Below are 20207 nucleotides of genomic sequence, written 5' to 3'. Positions count from 1 at the left end.
GCAGGTTCAGCGGCCATGGCTCACGGGCCCAGCCGCTCCGCGGCATGTGGGATCTTCCCGGACCAGGGCACGAACCTGTGTCCCCTGCATCGGCAGGCGGACTCTCAACCACTGCACCACCAGGGAAGCCCCATGCTATTTCTTAAGCGTTTCAAACTCCCTTTGTTTTGTGTTTATACTCACCAAACAATGAGACCTGCCCCTTGCAAATGATGACTCAATATTAGTTAACATTTATAGAGTTTTCACTCTGTGTCCCAATTGGGCTCCAGGTACTGGTGTCACCCTGAATGATTTCAAAAGTCTTACAGAACAAAGGGACCCAAAATTTATCTCAGGCATGCCCCTCAATAAAAAAAAATAAGTGAACTAGAAGACAAGAAAGGTTAAGTGGCTTTTCCAATTCACTCAGGAGCAGCTCAGTACAGAGCAGGGGCTGAGACCTCCATTTCTGGTCGTTAGATTGAGCCTGGTTTTCCTGTACCATCGTTTGTCATCTTGTTCCACGGCAGCACCTGAGGGACCACAGCGAGGCAGAGGAGAGTGTGACCAGAATGCTCCTTCTCTCCCATTTCATTGGCAGAAATTTTATTTTACAGTCTATTGATTGTGTTCTGAGTAAGAAGTCCTAGATTTTTTTTCACTTTAAAAAATGGGAGTAGACCAAAGAATCCGCCTGCCAATGCAGGGGACACGGGTTTGATCCCTGGTCCAGGAAGATCCCGTGTGCTGCGGAGCAACTAAGCCCATGTGCCACAACTACTGAGGCCCGCGCTTCTAGAGCCCATGCTCCACAACAAGAGAAGCCACCGCAATGAGAAGCCCGTGTACAGCAACGAAGAGTAGCCCCCGCTCGCTGCAACTGGAGAAAGCCCACGCGCAGCAATGAAGACCCAATGTAGCCAAAAATAAATAAAATAAAATAAATTAATTTTAAAAAATAGGAGTAGACCATAACAACAGCAAGGCTGTAATTATGTGAGGTAATGGATGTGTTAACTAACCTTATTGTGATAAATATTTTGCAATATAGACTTGCATCAATTCATGACACTGTGCACCTTAAACTTATACAGTATGTCAATTATATCTCAATAAAGCTGGAAAAAATGTTTGAAAACTACTGTTATACACTTTACTATTGGAAGAAGTACTACATTAAAGCTGTGAATACGACTGACTTTTAATAAATTTTTCTGCTGGTTCAGAAGTTAAAGCCTCCCAAATGTAGCTCAGCATTATTTTTTAGGTCCATTACCTGTGTTAATTTTTAAGAACATTCTCAGCATCGACTTAAGAGTAGAGACTGCTTTACTTGAAAAAGAAGAGGCCATTTGGTGGCATTGGAAGTTGCACCAAGTCTTTATGTGTATCTTCTAAGGAAGCATAAAAGGATGAAAAGAAAATGGGACACTGATATCTATGTAGAGATTTGAGAAGCTGGACATAATCACTCTCAAATTCACCTTCTTCCCAATTTGTCACAGACTACCCCAGAGCATATAGCTAGCTTAGATCCTAGTACAGTGTTTTTTTATTTTAAAAGTTGTAAACCATTCACTTGAAATGGTAAGCTGTACTTACTAATGCATGCCAACAGAAATGGGCCATCTCTCTTAGAGGGATATAGGCAGGTGCTGAAATACTCCATTAAAGGAGCTAAAAGTAGTAGTGGTAGGATGCTGACGACATTCATTACTGCAACTGGCAGAAGAAATCCACCCAAATTCAGGTTGGAATTCATGGTCTGCAGATAATATCCTGAAGGAATCTGTATTTGAAGGGGGAAAGAGCCATTCAGTAAGACATTTAAATTTTAAATTTTAAAGTAACTTTGGAGGAAGTGTCCTGTGGCAGATTCCTTGTCCCTTGCCAGTACTCTGTGACAGATGAGCTGGATGTTCCCCGGGTCTCCAAGGTCATGATTATGAACTGACAAAGGAGAGTAGGAACTGTGTCTAGTCTATTGACAATTCTACTGATTCTTTATGGACGAATATTTTGTCCTCTAGTCTATCTTCTTAATTTTCCTTGGAAAAGTAAAAGTGACCCTAATTTTGTGCTTGGGATGACACATAAGAAATCATGTAATAAATTTTGCATATAAGCAAATAAGCTTTTTGTTTTTCCCAACAATAAAGCAAAAGCCAGTAGAAAATATTAAGACTTTCATTTTCACCTGGATTAAAAAATAGTTTGGGGCTAGACTAGATCCTTTAAATACCATCAAGTTTGATGGCGAAATAGGTAAGAATGATTTTTCCCTAAGAGGGGACCCAGTGAGGAAACACATTACTTGTTGTAGGCTGTCTTTGTAGGCTACCTGGATTGGCCTTGTTTTTAACATAAGCCAAGTAAGACGAGAAAAGGGAGAGAAAACATACTTGTGTCTATACTCTCCTTTTAAACTAATCGTGTGGCACTAGAGGACCAAAAAGGGAACTCCAAGAAAAAAGTTGCACAATAAAGTAGCAGAAATGAAAACGAAAACAAAACACTAACAACACCTCTACCTCACTGGAAACCATCAAGGTAGTGTTAGAATTTTTTTAAAAAAACCTAATACTAACTAAAACTCTAACATTAACTTGGAGTCTCTTCAAGTATTCCTAACCTCTCATTAGGTCACAACATCAGAACTAAAGTACAATGTCACAGGAAAAGGGGCATCTCCTCACTTTTATAGTTCATGAGCTGTGTTGCAATAATCACATCTTTGTCATTATCATTAGTAGCACAGAGTATTTCTTTCATTCCCAGGGGCACACAAAGCCACTGAGTGGCTTGGCGAGAAAGTCAACCCAAGTCTTGTCCTTGAGGAATGGATTCTCCATTTTTTCTTACAGTGTGTGAACTACATTAGGAGTCCTGCCTTACCTCCATCCTGGGAGAGCAACCCAGCTCAAACATCCAGATAACAGCTTCTTGTTTGAAACCTTCACTAACTCCTTCTCTATTATCAATTGTGCAATTCGAGGAGGTATAAGGAGAAGCAGAGTCATAAGTCAGTATAGCTGCTAACCAGCCCACCAGTTGTAAAATGAGCCTATTGCTATGTTAACTGCCTAAATCCAGGAATGGACCACATTTTCACTGAGATTCTTTCTATCTGTATAAAATATGTCCTGGTGATAATTTATCTTCCAATCTTTAATTTGACCCTTGGGATTGTAAACAGGATTGTTTTGGTTGGGTACAGATGGCAAGAGGGAAGGGAATATTAGCTAGTTCTGCCCTAGTTCAATCAAAATATTAAGCATGTATCTCCAGTCAGAGGAAAATGAATGATGGTTTTTAAAATAGTGCTGGCAGCAGAACTACTCTAAGACTGAAAGGATCTCAGTACAACTTGAAAGTTTCTGTTACTGATTTCAAGTGAGAATTATTGTTAACAGGAATAAAGTTATTGTCGGCATGAATCACAGACACAGAAACCTGTTAACTTAATAATGTGGCAAATGTACTATTAATCTTTAGTGAAGCAATATTAATATATTGCATAATCTAAAAAAAGGCCCCGATAGCTTGAAATCATTTCTGCTTCTGCCTCAAGTTCTGAAATCATCTCCTTTAAAAATTTTAAATACTTTTATTTCATACAAGCCTCTGAGAATTCAGGAATAACTGCTGTCAATAAAGATTCATTTTCACCTTTGAATGGCCAGTAATGTCAAATGGCAACATCATTGGCCTTAATATCAACATATTTTAAATGTATGTCTTGGAACTGAAGGTCAATAATGGCTACTAAATTTAAAATATGGAATTCAATGATGTTTTATTCTTGGTATTTTGATCGCCTTTATACTGGTGATTATTTCACCTGGAGGCAAAAATCTTATTCCAGCCTATCCCAATGGAAGTTACCTCTGCCTCCCTTGAGAAGTACATTCTAAACATTTTCTTTGAAGTTTCTGGTATAACATTACTGTATATGATTTTGGAACCTGTATAGTCTGTACCAGGGATTTTTAACCCAGCTGCAAGAGAGGCATACTGGGTAACAGCAAAGTGTGGGCATTGATACCAGCCTGGGGTAGGGATAGCCCCTCTGCCATATGCTAGTAGGGTAACCAAGAACCAATTGCAAGTCACTTAATGTCTCTGAGACGCAGATTTAGAATAGTAAAATCTGCCCTGTAGGCTTGCTTTGGGGGTTAAATTAGACACTGTGAAGTCATCTTTTAGAGGCTCTGACACATATAGGTGGTCAATAAGTATTAGTATTTGTTCTTTGCAATAAACTAGGCATCTAGATTTGGTGATATGCTTAAAAATTAGCTTATCAAAATTTATTCTAATTTATGTTAAATTTTAAAATATGTAACAGTTTGCAGAGAAGACTCGAACTTAGTAAAAAAAAAAAATCAGGGGTCACTACATTATGAAGGTAAGAATCAGTATGTGCTATTTGCACAGAAGGTTCGAGGCATCCCATGGAACAATTAGTACTTTTGTACTCATGATTAATTTCTCCATTCTAAGATGTTTTCATGATATTTTTAAAAATTTTAATACATTTATTTAACCCAATAAAGTAAAAATATTTTAGCACGATCAATATAAAAATTATTAATGAGATATTTACATTGTTCTTTTTTCATATTGTGCCTTCAACATCTGGTATTTTACACGTATAGTATGTTTCTTTTTGGACAAGGCACATTCCAAATGCTCAAGAGCAACAAGTGGCTACCATACTGAACAGTACAGTTCTAGAACAATATGGGAGACAGTGATTAAAGTGTGTGGGATGCAAATGGTGATATGTTTTAAAAGTTCACCTGTAGATATGCACCTCTTATCTGCTCACCTACGTTACCCTAGAACTAAATAGGCATCATGCTTTTACTTGTGTGTCAAAGCTGTGGCTTAGAGTGTCTATCCAAGCTTACAAAACTACCATCTTTCTCCTCCCCTTCGGAGGTTAAAAGAATACACCCACTACCAAAGCTTGAAGTCTAACCATCAACAGTTAGCAAAAGACCTTAGCTGGTTGAGGGCTCTTATGATTAAAAGTTAGGGAAGCCCATCACAACTCCAGCATTATGTAAAAGCTAATAAACAGCAGTTGTTACATTTACTTATTGCAGGAACAAGCACCCAAAGTTTAACGTGGATTCTCTTAGTTCAGTTATGTTAAAATAATCCAAATAGTTTCCAAGCAGTTACTCTATCATCTGAAACTGCTGTGTTTGAATACTGCTGGCATATGTTAGAAACAGCTAACCTGGATTTACAAACTGTTTCTACCCTGTAGTGATAAATATGTTCAGATGAGTTTCTTGGAATGGAAGGGGGAAGTTAACATGAGAATAGAGTCTACCAGATCAGACTTCAGCCTCAGTGAAAGTATTTCCCAACACCAAGTCTCTCTGATACCATTGCTGAAAGTTTGTGTTTTTTTGGCAACATGAAGTTAAATATTAACTCCTGTGAAGAAAGAGTTTTTGGAGTTGAGGTTTTAGAAAAAGCTGATTCATTTGGCTTGGCTTTACTTATATTTTCTGTGTGAATATAATGTAATATTTTCTGTGGCCTTTTTCTTTAAGAATCTGAAAACCCACTTAGTAGAAGAGGATGGGTGTTGGTCTCTAGCATGGGTGACAAACCAATCTCCAGCACGTGAATCAGACTGCGTACTTGGAAGAAGTCAGAGGAGCACATCCCCAGTTTCTTTCAGAATCTTGGATGTAGCCCCTCTAGATTTTTATTTTTTATATACAGCAGGTTCTTATTAGTCATCAATTTTATACACATCAGTGTCTACATGTCAATCCCAATCTCCCAATTCATCACACCACCACCACCACCACCACCACCCCCGCCACTTTCCCCCCTTGATGTTCGTATGTTTGTCCTCTACATCTGTGTCTCTATTTCTACCTTGCAAACCGGTTCATCTGAACCATTTTTCTAGATTCCACATATATGCATTAATATACAATATTTGTTTTTCTCTTTCTGACTTACTTCACCCTGTATGACAGTCTCTAGATCCATCCATGTCTCTACAAATTACCCAATTTCGTTCCTTTTTATGGCTGAGTAATATTCCATTGTATATATATACCATATCTTCTTTATCCATTCGTCTGTTGATGGACACTTAGGTTGCTTCCATGACCTGGCTCTTGTAAGTAGTGCTTCAATGAACACTGGGGTGCATGTGTCTTTTTGAATTATGGTTTTCTCTGGGTATATGCCTAGTAGTGGGATTGTTGGGTCATATGGTAATTCTATTTTTAGCTTTTTAAGGAACCTCCATACTGTTCTCCATAGTGGCTGTATCAATTTACATTCCCACCAACAGTGCAAGAGGGTTCCCTTTTCTCCACACCCTCTCCAGCATTTGTTGCTTGTAGATTTTCTGATGATGCACATTCTAATTGGTGTGAGGTGATACCTCATTGCAGTTTTGATTTGTATTTCTCTAATAATAAGTGATGTTGAGCAGCTTTTCATGTGCCTCTTGGCCATTTGTTTGTCTTCTTTGGAGAAATGTCTATTTAGGTCTTCTTCTGCCCATTTTTTTTTTTTTTTTTTTTTTTGCCGTACGCGGGCCTCTCACTGTTGTGGCCTCTCCCGCTGCGGAGCACAGGCTCCGGACGCGCAGGCTCAGCGGCCATGGCTCACGGGCCCAGCTGCTCCGCGGCATGTGGGATCTTCCCGGACCGGGGCACGAACCCACGTCCCCTGCATCGGCAGGCAGACTCTCAACCACTGCGCCACCAGGGAAGCCCTCTGCCCATTTTTTGATTGGGTTGTTTGTTTTAATATTGAGCTGCATGAGCTGTTTATATATTTGGAGATTAATCCTTTGTCCATTCATTCCTTTGCAAATATTTTCTCCTATACTGAGGGTTGTCTTTTCATCTTGTATACAGTTGCCTTTGCTGTGCAAAAACTTTTAAGTTTCATTAGGCCCATTTTTTAATTTTCGTTTTTATTTCCATTACTCTAGGAGGTGGGTCAAAAAAGATCTTGCTGTGATTAATGTCAAAGAGTGTTCTTCCTATGTTTTCCTCTAAGAATTTTATAGTGTCCAGTCTTACATTTAGGTTGTTAATCCATTTTGAGTTTATTTTTGTGTATGGTGTTAGGGAGTGTTCTAATTTCATTCTTTTACATGTAGCTGTCCAGTTTTCCCAGTACCACTTACTGAAGAGGCTGTCTTTTCTCCACTGTGTATCCTTGCCTCCTTTGTCATAGACTAGTTGGCCATAGGTGCATGGGTTTATCTCTGGGCTTTCTATCCTGTTCCATTGATTTATATTTCGGTTTTTGTGCTGGTACCATACTGTCTTGATTACTGTAGCTTTATAGTATAGTCTGAAGTCAGGGACTCTGATTCCTCCAGCTCCATTTTTTTCCCTCAAGATTGCTTTGGATATTTGGGTTCTTTTGTGTCTCCATACAAAATTTAAGATTGTTTGTTTTAGTTCTGTAAAAAATGTCACTGGTAATTTCCTAGGGATTGCACTGAATCTGTAGATTGCTTTGGGTAGTATAGTCATTTTCATGATATTGACTCTTCCAATCCAAGAACATGGTATATCTCTCCATCTGTTTGTGTCATCTTCGATTTGTTTCATCAGTGTCTTACAGTTTTTCTGAGTACAGGTATTTTACCTCCTTAGGTATGTTTATTCCTAGGTATTTTATTCTTTTTGTTGCAATGGTGAATGGGAATGTTTCCTTAATTTCTCTTTCTGATCTTTCATTGTTAGTGTACAGGAATGCAAGAGATTTCTGTGCATTAATTTTGTATCCTGCAACTTTACAAAATTCATTGATTACCTCTAGTAATTTCTGCTCACATCTTTAGGCTTATCTATGTATAATATTATGTCATGTGCAAACAGTGACAGTTTTACTTCTTCTTTTCCAAGTTGTATTCCTTTCATTTCCTTTTCTTCTGTGATTGCCGTGGCTAGGACTTCCAAAACTGTGTTGAATAATAGTGGCAAGTGTGGACATCCTTGTCTTGTTCCTGATCTTAGAGGGAATGCTTTCAGTTTTTCACCATTGAGAGTGATGTTTGCTGTGGGTTTGTCTTTTATGATTTGTCATATATGGTTATTATGCAGAGGTAGGTTCCCTCTATGACCACTTTCTGGAGAGTTTTTATCATAAATGGGTGTTGAATTTTGTCAAAAGCTTTTTCTGCATCTATTGAGATGATCATATGGTTTTTATTCTTCAATTTGTTAATATGGTGTACCACATTGATTGATTTGTGTATATTGAAGAATCCTTGCATCCCTGGGATAAATCACACTTAATCATGGTGTGTGATCCTTTTAACGTGTTGTTGGATTCTGTTTGCTAGTATTTTGTTGAGGATTTTTGCATCTATATTCATCAGTGATATAGGTCTGTAATTTTCTTTTTTTGTAGTATCTTTGTCTGATTTTGTTATCAGGGTGGTGGTGGCCTCATAGAATGAGTTTGGGAGTGTTCCTTTCTCTGCAATATTTTAGAAGAGTTTGAGAAGGATGGGTGCTAGCTCTTCTCTAAATGTTTGATAGAATTCACCTGTGAAGCCATCGGGGTCCTGGACTTTTGTTTGTTGGAAGATTTTTAATCACAGTTTCAACTTCATTACTTGTGATTGGTCTGTTACATTTTCTGTTTCTTCTTGGTTCAGTCTTGGAAGGTTATGCCTTTATAAGACTGTGTCCATTTCTTCCAGGTTGTCCATTTTATTAGCACAGAGTTGCTTATAGTAGTCTCTCATGATGCTTTATATTTCTGTGGTGTCCATTGTAACTTCTTTTTCATTTCTAATTTTATTGATTTGAGTCCTCTTCCTCTTTTTCTTTTTTTTTTTCCTCTTTTTCTTGATGAGCCTGGCTAAAGGTTTATGAATTTTGTTTATCTTCTCAAAGAACAAACTTTTAGTTTTATTGATCTTTGCTATTGTTTTCTTCGTTTCTATTTATTTCTGCTCTGATCTTTATGATTTCTTACCTTCTACTGACTTTGGGTTTTCTTTGTTTTTCTTTCTCTAGTTCCTTTAGGTGTAAGGTTAGATTGTTTATTTGAGATTTTTCTCGTTTCTTGAGGTAGGATTGTATTGCTGTAAACTTCCCTCTTAGAACTGCTTTTGCTGCATCCCATAGGTTTGGATCATCATGTTTTCAATGTCATTTGTCTCTAGGTATTTTCTGATTTCTTCTTTGATTTCTTCAGTGATCTCTTGGTTATTTAGTAACACATTGTTTAGCCTCCATGTTTTTGTGTTTTTTACATTTTTTCCCCTGTAATTGATTTCTAATCTCATAGTGTTGTGGTCAGAAAAGATGCTTGATATGATTTCAGTTTTCTTAAATTTACCAAGGCTTGATTTGTGACCCAAGATGTGATCGATCCTGGAGAATGTTCCGTGGACACTTGAGAAAAAAGTGTAATCTGCTGTTTTTGGATGGAATGTCCTATAAATATCAATTAAATCTATCTGGTCTATTGTGTCATTTAACGCTTGTGTTTCCTTATTCATTTTCTGTTTGGATGATCTGTCCATTGGTGTAAGTGAGGTGTTAAAGCCCCCCACTATTATTGTGTTACTGTCGATTTCCTCTTTTAGAGCTGTTAGTGTTTGCCTTATGTATTGAGGTGCTCCTACGTTGGGTGTATATATATTTATAATTGGTATATCTTCTTCTTGGATTGATCCCTTGATCATTATGTAGTGTCCTTGAATGCCTCTTGTAACATTCTTTATTTTAAAGTCTATTTTATCTGATATGAGAATTGCTACTCCAGCTTTCTTTTGATTTCCATTTGCATGGAATATCTTTTTTCATCCCCTCACTTTCAGTCTGTATGTGTCCCTAGGTCTGAAGTGGGTCTCTTGTAGACAGCTTGTATATGGATCTTGTTTTTGTATCCATTCAGCAAGCCTGTGTCTTTTGGTTGGAGCACTTAATCCATTCACATTTAAGGTAATTATTGATATGTATGTTCCTATTACCATTTTCTTAACTGTTTTGGGTTTGTTTTTGTAGGTCCTTTTCTTCTCTTGTGTTTCCCATTTAGAGACATTCCTTTAGCATTTGTTGTAGAGGTGGTTTGGTGGTGCTGAATTTTCTTAGCTTTTGCTTTTCTGTAAAGCTTTTGATTTCTCAGTGGAATCTGAATGAGATCCTTGCGGGGTAGAGTCATCTTGGTTGTAGGTTCTTCCCTTTCATCACTTTAAGTATATCGTGCCACTGTCGCCTGGCTTGTAGAGTTTCTGCTGAGAAATCAGCTCTTAACCTTATGGGAGTTCCCTTGTATTTGTCGTTTTTCCCTTGTTTCTTTTAATAATTTTTCTTCGTCTTTAATTTTTGTCAATTTGATTACTATGTGTTTCGGCGTGTTTCTCCTTGGGTTTATCCTGCCTGGGACTCTTTGCACATCCTGGACTTGGGTGGCTATTTCCTTTCCCATGTTAGGGAAATTTTCGACTATAATCTCTTCAAATATTTTCTTGGGTCCTTTCTCTCTCTCTTCTCCTTCTGGGACCCCTATAATGCGAATGTTGTTGTGTTTAATGTTGTCCCAGAGGTCTCTTAGGCTGTCTTAATTTCTTTTCATTCTTTTTTCTTTATTCTGTTCCATAGCAGTGAATTCCACCATTCTGTCTTCCAGGTCACTTATCCATTCTTCTGCCTCAGTTATTCTGCTATTGATTCCGTCTAGTGTATTTTTCAATTCAGTTATTGTATTGTTCATTTCTGTTTGTTTGTTCTTTAATTCTTCTAGATGTTTGTTCTTTAATTCTTCTAGGTCTTTGTTAAACATTTCTTGCATCTCCTCGATCTCTGCCTCCATTCTTTTTCTGAAGTCCTGGATCATCTTCACTATCATTATTCTGAATTCTTTTTCTTAAAGTTTGCCTGTCTCCACTTTATTTAGTTGTTTTTCTGGGGTTTTATCATGTTCCTTCATCTTGTACATAGTCCTCTGCCTTTTCATTTTGTCTATCTTTCTGTGAATGTGGTTTTTGTTCCACAGGTTTCAGGATTGTAGTTTTTCATGCTTCTGCTCTCTGCCCTCTGGTTGATGAGTCTATCTAAGAGGCTTGTGCAAGCTTCCTGACTGGAGGGACTGGTGGTGGGTATAGCTGGGTGTTGCTCTGGTGGGCAGAGCTCAGTAAAACTTTAATCCCCTTGTCTGCTGATGGGTGGGGCTGAGTTCCCTCCCTGTTGGTTGTTTGGCTTGAGGCAACCCAGCACTCAGGCCTACAGTTTCTTTGGTGGGGCTAATGGTGGACTCCGGGAGGGCTCACGCCAAGGAGTACTTCCCAGAACTTCTGCTGCCAGTGTCCCTGTCCCCTCAGTTAGTCACAGCCACCTCCGCCTCTTCAGGAGACCATCTAACACTAGCAGGTAGGTCTGGTTCAGTCTCCTATGGGGTCACTGCTCCTTCCCCCTGGGTCCTGATGCACACACTATTTTGTGTGTGCCCTCCAAGAGTGGAGCCTCTGTTGCCCCTAGTCCTGTGAAAGTCCTGCAATCAAATCCCACTAGCCTTCAAAGTCTGATTCTCTGGGAATTCTTCCTGTTGCCAGACCCCCAGGTTGGGAAGCCTGATGTGGGGCTCAGAACCTTCACTCCAGCGGGTGGACTTCTGTGGTATAAGTGTTCTCCAGTTTGTGAGTCACCCACCCAGCAGTTATGGGATTTGATTTTATTGTGATTGAGCCCCTCCTACCATCTCATTGAGACTTCTCCTTTATCTTTGGATGTGGGGTATCTTTATTGGTGAGTCCCAGTGTCTTCTTGTTGATGATTACTCAGCAGTTAGTTGTGATTCTGATGCTCTTGCAAGAGGGAGTGTGTTTTCATGCTATTAATGACATATATACAGGTAGTAATTTTGTGTTTTTGTTCCATCTACTATTGTGGAGTCAAGAGAGAGGTTGAATCTGCTAAGTCAGCCTAGCTTTCATGCATTGTTTAGAACAAGGGTCAGCAAACTTTTGTGTAAAAGGCCAGATAGACAATATTTCCACATGTGGATTCTGTTGCAAGTACTCAGCTCTGCTGTTTTCATGCATAAGCAGACATACTATGACAAACAAACAGGAGTGGTTGTGTTCCAATAAAACTTTATTTATGGATTCTGAATTTTTTTCCTTTTAAAGAAGAAGTTTTTATTCTGTTTGGTTAGAAGGACAGGATCCTTCTAACCAAACAGAAGTTCTATACTTATCCTTTTCTAACAATTGTACTTTCTTCCTTTTTTTTTTGAATTTAATTTTATTTATTTCTGGCTGCACTGGGTCTTTGTTGCTGTGCACGGGCTACTTTCTTTTTTTTTAATTGAAGTATAGTTGATTTACATTGTTGTGTTAGTTTCAGGTGTGCCACAAAGTGATTCATATATTCATATATATATATATATATACATATATATATATTCTTTTTCGGATTCTTTTCCCTTAAAGCTATTACAAAATATTGAGTATAGTTCCTTGTGCTATACAGTAGGTCCTTGTTGGTTACCTATTTTATATATAGTAGTGTGTATACCAAACTCCTAATTTATCCTCCCCACCCCCCACCTTCCCCTTTGGTAATCATAAATTTGTTTTCTATGTCTGTGGGTACGGACACTGAATTTTGAATTTCATATAATTGTCTTTTGCTACAAAACATTTTTCTTCTTTTGATTTTTTTAAACCATAGAAAAATGTAAAAACCTTCTTACCTTGCAGGACATATGAAAAAGGCAGTGGGCTGATTTGGCCTGCAGGTAATAATTTGCTGACCCCTGGTTTAGAGAAGCAAGCATTGTACTAAGAATAAGAAGGTAGATTCTGCTTTTCCTTCACTACTATTCACTGTATGACCTCCTTATCCCCTTCAAAATCACTTAATTTTTCTGAGCCTCAGTTTCCTCTTCAACAAATGAAGTAGTTGAACAAGTTAATCTCTAAGTTTTTTCCCAGCTCTATTATTCTATGATTTAAGAATATAGCTCACTCATTAGCCATCTGATTCCAAGGTAGAGGTTAGTAATGCAGAGTCCCAAATTTCTTCAAAGACTTTTATAATCATTTATATTTCTTCATAAGTAAGTGACTCTTTGACCATTACTACATTAAAATTGTATTAAAATCACATATACTTATAAACAGTATTTTGGACTTAGTATTTTCCCCTTGATTTCCTCATAGCATTGGGACTGATTCACCAAGGGAACTAAGAATTGGTAGGGAAAGAATCGTTTGCTGATTAGTATTTATACTTAAGAGTACAGTGGGGGGTGGTACTCAAATCAGCCATTTTAGCTACTTGTTAGTACCAGTTTTTAAAGGCTTGGTCAAGCACGAAGGCAAAACCTTTGGAAGGGAGTAGTTGGGTAATTATCCATAGATCTCATATTTGTGCATTACTCTTAGGCCTTATGACAAATTCTCTGAAGTATTGTCTGCACCTACTGACAGACATTCATAGTTCTATAGGAGAAACATTACACCCAGGTCCTCCTCAGATATGCCTCTGTCTGACCCCACTTAGCTTTTAAAATTAGAGCCTGTAATGTATTTATATGGTAACAGCCTAATGAAGTATATGGGAAGCACTTGTTGGGGTGAAAAGAAATGTTCACTTGTTATGTTAACATGCAGTCATTTGGTTGTTGCTAGGGGTAGTATTAATTACCTTTCCTCACCTGCATAAGGCACATTCTGTAGAGGAGCTGAAAAATGAAGAGAGGGAGAAGGGTGAAGAAAAATTTTGTGTCTTCCACATGGAGCTCACTGTAGCGGCCGCCATTTTTTTCCTTGGCCTAACCAGCTTGTCACACCTCCACCAAGGTGGCAATACTGCAGACAGCATGTTTTTAGTGCATTAACAAACACCCCAAAGGTTGTCAGGAGGGAGCAACCTGCAAGCAATTGGAAATATTACATATTAGTAAAGGAACTGTTCTTCAAGTTTCCAAAATGTCAATCAGAAAGATGGCAATTGTAAGGATGAAAGGCAATAAAGTGATTGAGAAGATTTTAGCACCCAAGGGGTTGAATTCAAAGGAGTAAGCTTCTGACAAGGGCTCTGGCATCCTGGTGACCAGCCCAAGGTGGTGCCTGACAGATGATGTAAAAAATGAAAAAGCTAAGATCAGTGGAAGCATATTAAAAAGGGAAGAAAGGTGACAAAATAAAGCACCAAAGTAAAAGATTTCAGAATCTCTCAGAAGCCTCTAACTTGAACACATTAATGACTAAGACAACCTGAAGTTTCATTTATAGCCTTAACACAAAGAACTAGTACTAGTTTTTAATATAAATTGCCATATAAATAATCCGCACTTTCCTTGTTAGGTAGGAGGCGGTCTCTTATCTTGACATGTAGATGAAAGGAAATATTTTCTCTGCTTTGACTTTATCCTTGAATTTCAGACATAAGGTTAAACTTTGAACTCTTCAAATGACTTTATGTATGTTGATAGTGTCACTAAAAGTTCACATTAGATTAGTTGGCTTTTGACTTTTCCAGTAGTTTCCTCTGGATTTATATGGCTGTTGCTTTAGCATCAGCCGTATTTTATTGCTTTAGATGTTTGCAATCACTTACTGCTAGTGATTTGCAATCTCATTGTTGCTTCTTTTATGATCTTTCAGATTTCACCTTTTCTTCAACTCCATTAGGACTTCCTGATACAATGACAGATAAGAGATCCCGGTTTGGTGAGCAGTTCAGCTGTGCCAATCATGATACAACTTCTCATAGCACTCCTTTTGACCAGATAAACCCTTTCACAAATTACCAAGACACCAAACCATGGCTGCAGGGTAAACGATAAAATAAATATAAAGATGTTGGAGTTTCTCCAAAGAAAGCTGCTGTAGAAACTCAGATAATAGTTTGATCATCATTTTAATTATGTTCAAGTTTCCTATAGTAAAATGCTAGGTGAAATGCCTTCTAACCAAGTTCATTTAAATGCCACAGGGTATTGGTTTTTATATTTAAATAAAGGGTATTTATTAATATTTCTTTTTATGGTTATAGAGTGATGATAGTGATTTGATCTGGTCTTTTCTTTAAGAGTTGTAATAGACCTATTATGTCAGTCTTTGATTAATTGAGGAAGCTGGGAGCCTGGTAATGGAATATGGAGCCTTTCACCTCTAAGTCACTGAATCCAATCCAGCCCAAATTGGTAGTGACCAAGAGTGATTACAGCAGAGGCCTCTGTGAAGTGTGTTGAGGTCAAGTGGAAGTATGTTGGGATAATGCTGGCAGGAGTTAGGCTCATATCTACAGTCACTACTGCCTCTTAGTCACTGTGGCCAGACCAGAACTGAGAAGGCCAAGAGAACAGAAGCACCTGTGAGTGACCAAGGTCTGTGTCTCTTAACAAGGAAGTCATTGGGACATCTCTTTACTACTGGAGAAAGAACTTCTCTATTAGGAGACTATTCCCAGCTATTTCAATTAGTTTACTTAAGATTTTGGTAAGATGAAAACTGAGAATGTCTTGATGAACAGTCTAGAGACTGAATTTGAACAGGTCTGGGCTAGGAGGCTTAACTTCCTGACATTTCCTTCTCGTCTTATCTCTGTTGCTCATCAACCTGTTCTCTGCTCAACTCTTGCGAAACAATGCCACGTAGACAGGAGGGTCATTACTGGCATTGATCCAACTTACTCTGTGCTTTCAAAAAGACTTCATTATTAAACAATAACTATTTGCAGGATGAAGGGTTATTTCAAGAGGTATTCTCCCCAATTTCCTTCCTATGTTTTAAATTCAGGACTTTATTGAATGTAATATGTTTTAAACCCACTAGTTCTTTTCCATATAAACAAATCACTATTTGTCACAAGATAAATTTGGATCTGCTTTTATGCATGATAAATTGATACCTCCAGTCTTATTAAGTAGTTAAATACCACTATCATAGTAGGTAGTATCATATCAAAGGTAGTTCGGATTAGCGCTTCTGAAACTAGCTGTGTTAAAAGATAAGTTTTTTTAATAAAATTCTCAACTATCATGGTCAATACATTTGTGAAATACGATAAAATGGAATACCTAAAAAATAAAATAAAAACAAAGATACAAAATATAAAACCTGATCTTTTGATTATTAGATTCAACAGACATATGATGTAACTTTCCATAATATTTCTACATGTTTTTTCTCAGTGTCTTTATTTTCTATGTTGCACACCAGTAACAAACAGTTTATGATCAGCACTACCCCATGGACCAAGTTTTGAGTAGCGCTGCCTTGAATACACACTTTGAAAAATTAATTTATTTAAACAAGTATAATTGTACCTGATATGGTGATATGAAGCAGCAAAAACAAAATGGTTAAGAACAAAAAATGATTAGGTATGAATGAGGTCTAAAATTTTAGCCCTCCAAGTGTGCATAATTGATGCCAAACAAATGTGAATGCAATCATTCATTCATTTAACATATTTATTACGTACCTACTATGTGTCAGGGACTTTTCTAGGCCTTAACAATATAGTAGTGAACAAGATCTAGAGATCCCTGAGAAGACACTAAACAAGCAGAGAAATATTAGGTGAGTTCAATGATGAAAACAAAATGAGGTGATAAGATAGAGACTGATTGTGGGTAGGGTATAGAGGACACCTAAAGAGTTGAAATTTGAACTGAGGATTGAATAGACTGGAAATAGGCAAAAAGACCTGGAAGAAGCATATATCAGGCATGGCATGAAGTAGAAATGAGAAGGGAGAAGCTCAGGAACAGGAAAGGCCAATGAGGCAGTAGCTCAGGTAGAATGTTGGAAGGAGATGAGGTCTAAGATTTGATTAGGGTCAGACTTTACAGGCCAAAAATAAGGAGCTTGGGGGCTTCCCTGGTGGCGCAGTGGTTGAGAATCCGCCTGCCGATGCAGGGAACACGGGTTCGTGCCCCCATCCGGGAAGATCCCACATGCCGCAGAGCGGCTGGGCCCGTGAGCCATGGCCGCTGAGCCTGAGCGTCCGGAGCCTGTGCTCCGCAATGGGAGAGGCCACAACAGTGAGAGGCCCGCGTAATGCAAAAACAAACAAACAAAAAAAAACAAAAAAAAAAACAAAAAAAAATAAGGAGCTTGGAGTTTATTCTCCATGTTATGGGAAACCATTAAGAAATTTTATGCAGAGTGGACATATGATGTATATTTTTAAAAAGTTACTCTGGAACTCTAGTAGTTGTATGCATAATGGATTTTAAGGAACAAAAGAGGAAGCTGGAATACAGGTAAGAAGTCGTGATGACTTGGACATAAAACAGCAAGAAGAGAAGTGAACAGAATGGGATGTGTTGTTAGAGAATCAATAGGATCTTCCAATGTGGGGAGAGGTTGAAGAAATGAGAAGATTTGAGGATGCTACTTTACTTCCCCTTAAACCACTGGGTTTCGGTGACTTACATGAAGATGGAGAAGACAAGAATAGAATCCGTTTGCAGTTGGGTGAATCAAGAGTTGAGTTTTGGTCAGGTTAAATTTGAGATGACTGCTAGGTAACAAAATCAAAATGTTGAATAGGAAGTCGGATATATGAGTTTCAAGGTGAGGAGAGAGGTCAAATGAAATTGAGCGTTTGGTGTATAGTTGGCATTAAAAGCTGTGGGACTAGAGGTTACTTAAGGAAAGAGGGTGAGAAGAGTGGGGTCCCTAGAATAAATCGGCGGGCTCCCCATTAGGAGACTGTGAGAGGAGGAAAGGTACCCAAGAGCGGACAATGAACTACATGGGTTGTAAGTCAGAGAGAAGAGGAAGTAATAAACCTAAATTGATCAGATGGACTGAGAGGGAGCCAGTAAGTTAGAGCGGTCAAGAAAAGGAGCTATATGGTAATCTGTCTACCCAAAGGGAGCGCCCATTGTCCCATCCAAAGGTAGTTATCCCGAGTGTTAGGAGGGATGTCCCCGTGAAAACCTCTACATCTAAACATCACACCACCTTCCTGGATTAATCTATTAGACTTAATAGAAAACTCATGCCTTCTGTACAAATAATTTTGTGTGTCTTGTAGACTCAGCCTTAAAAAGAAAAATCCGTTGTCATTATAATCCCCAGATTGGTTTTCTGCACCAGGAGCAGAAATGGGAAGCTGAAAAAAAAACCTGAAGTGAAACTTCAAGCTCCAGTTTAAACGTGCATGGCAAACACACCAGGCGTGCACATTTTAAAATAAAATAGATGAGCTATTTTAAATGCTTTGTTGAAAAACTTAAAGATTGTAGCCACTACTATTTAAAAAAGAAATACTTTAGAAAGCAATATTTCTATTCTTTGTACCTTTAAGTTCTTAGCTCTGACTTTCTGCTCCTCTGACCTTGATCTAATCATGAATATCTATGCTACCTAATTATAATAAAAAAAAGCCTACATTGCCCTGTAGATGGTAGATGCACATTTTTTTCTTCTTTGGTCACCTGCCAGTTCTCAAAATTATAGCAGTGGGAAGAAATGCAAATGAAGGCCATGCTTGACAGCTAAACATAATGGAACGCATGGTCCACATTTGAAAAGTTACCTTAAAATAAAAGGTAGCATATAAAAAATCATTTATTTAAGGTCACCTATGGCTTTGAATTACAGCTTTGAGGAATTTCCAATTTAGTCATCAGAGAGGAAGAAGCCAAAATAAGGATTATATACTTTTCTAGAGGCAAGACAGAATTTTACTTCATCATAATTGGGTGATCGTATAACTTGGAAATAGAAAACAAAACAAAGCAAAACAACTCCAAAATATTCATTTGATATAGTATTGTGTAAAGTAAACCACTGGTGAACATTTTATATTATAATTTTACTAGCAGCTAATACAGTTTCTTTCTTGTAAATGTCCAAAGGAAGGTTACCTTATCACATGTTAAAATATTTAACATATGGACTAGAGTAGGCTGGCAGTAAACAGAGGTGTTCAGATAGATTTGTATTACCTGAAGAATTGTAGTTCTTTCTTCAGATGAATATATTTTCAAATAGGAGATTAGGAAGCAAATGGTTGGATGCCAAATAGTTATTTAGAAAATTTGAATATGAAAATTATGTATACATAATTAGTCACAAAAAATCAGAATTATTTGATAATTACACACTTTAGAATACGTCAAAGTGGTCTTTTGGTAAGTTTATTTATTTCTCTTTTTTGCCTTTTTGGGGCTGACAGAGAGGATCTCTCAGACACTTTTTGCATAATGAACCCATTCCACAGACTACCAGGAGCCTGTGTACTGCCTGGCTGTGATCCACAGAGCACAGAGCTCTGAGGAACAAAGCAGAGGCTTCTGGGGATGATGTTTTCCCTGTTTCACTGCTTCAGTATGTGGTGTAATAAAACGAGCTCTAGCCTGAGAAAAGGTAGGCCTGGGTTCTGGTTCCACTTCAGCCACTGCCTGTGACATCTTGGGCAAGTCATTTAATTCAAGTATGTCTCATTTTTTGTACTCAGTTTAACAATATCAAACACTGAGCATTTACCATATTCCAAGTATGTACACAGCACAGGAATTTCTAACTATATTCAGAAATAGATGATTTCAACACAACACGTTAGGTGAAATGGTAAAGATAGCTCAGGGGGCTTCCCTGGTGGCGCAGTGGTTGAGAGTCCGCCGGCCGATGCAGGGGACACGGGTTCGTGCCCCAGTCCAGGAAGATCCCACATGCCGCGGAGCGGCTGGGCCCGTGAGCCATGGCCGCTGAGCCTGCGCGTCCGGAGCCTGTGCTCCGCAACGGGAGAGGCCACAACAGTGAGAGGCCCGCATACCGCAAAAAAAAAAAAAAAAAAAAAAAGATAGCTCAGGATGGTACAGGAGCAGGGGCATAGGACATGGAGTCTAGTCTGTAAAAGGAAATATGGGGCCCTTCTTGCCCACCTCACTGGTATGTGGAGAAATGAAGTAACAACAGTGAATTTTTAAAAATATAACTTATTGCACTGCTGTTACTGGTAGTTGTATAGGTAAGTGGTAGAAACAGTGGTAGCAGTCAAAGTACTACTAAAAGTAAAATGTGTTATTTAGAAATTAAGGTCAGAGTTAAACAAGATAGATGAATATGAATACAGGTAGACTGACTAACCAAAGGGACAGAATAGAAACTCTAGAAATGCAAGTGGCCATATACAAAGGAGGTGGCATCTCAGATTAGCGGGGAAAATACAAACTTTTTAATGAGTGAGGTTGGATAATGTGACAGTCATATGGGAAAAAGATAAATTTGA

At 38.2% G+C, this 20207-nt stretch overlaps 1 protein-coding gene across 1 annotated transcript in view; it reads right to left on the bottom strand.

Annotated features, from left to right (window-relative positions):
* Positions 1–20207, bottom strand: part of SLC15A5 (solute carrier family 15 member 5) — a 90764-nt gene that overhangs the window by 44538 nt on the left and 26019 nt on the right. The window contains 3 exon segments of the mRNA XM_060164420.1: positions 1585–1771; positions 13666–13783; positions 13785–13881. Of these exon segments, the coding sequence (XP_060020403.1) occupies positions 1585–1771; positions 13666–13783; positions 13785–13881 (402 nt within the window).

The sequence above is a fragment of the Lagenorhynchus albirostris genome, chromosome 11 (genome assembly GCF_949774975.1).
Source record: "Lagenorhynchus albirostris chromosome 11, mLagAlb1.1, whole genome shotgun sequence".
NCBI lineage: Eukaryota > Metazoa > Chordata > Mammalia > Artiodactyla > Delphinidae > Lagenorhynchus > Lagenorhynchus albirostris.
This window is presented reverse-complemented; position numbering and strand designations above follow the sequence as displayed.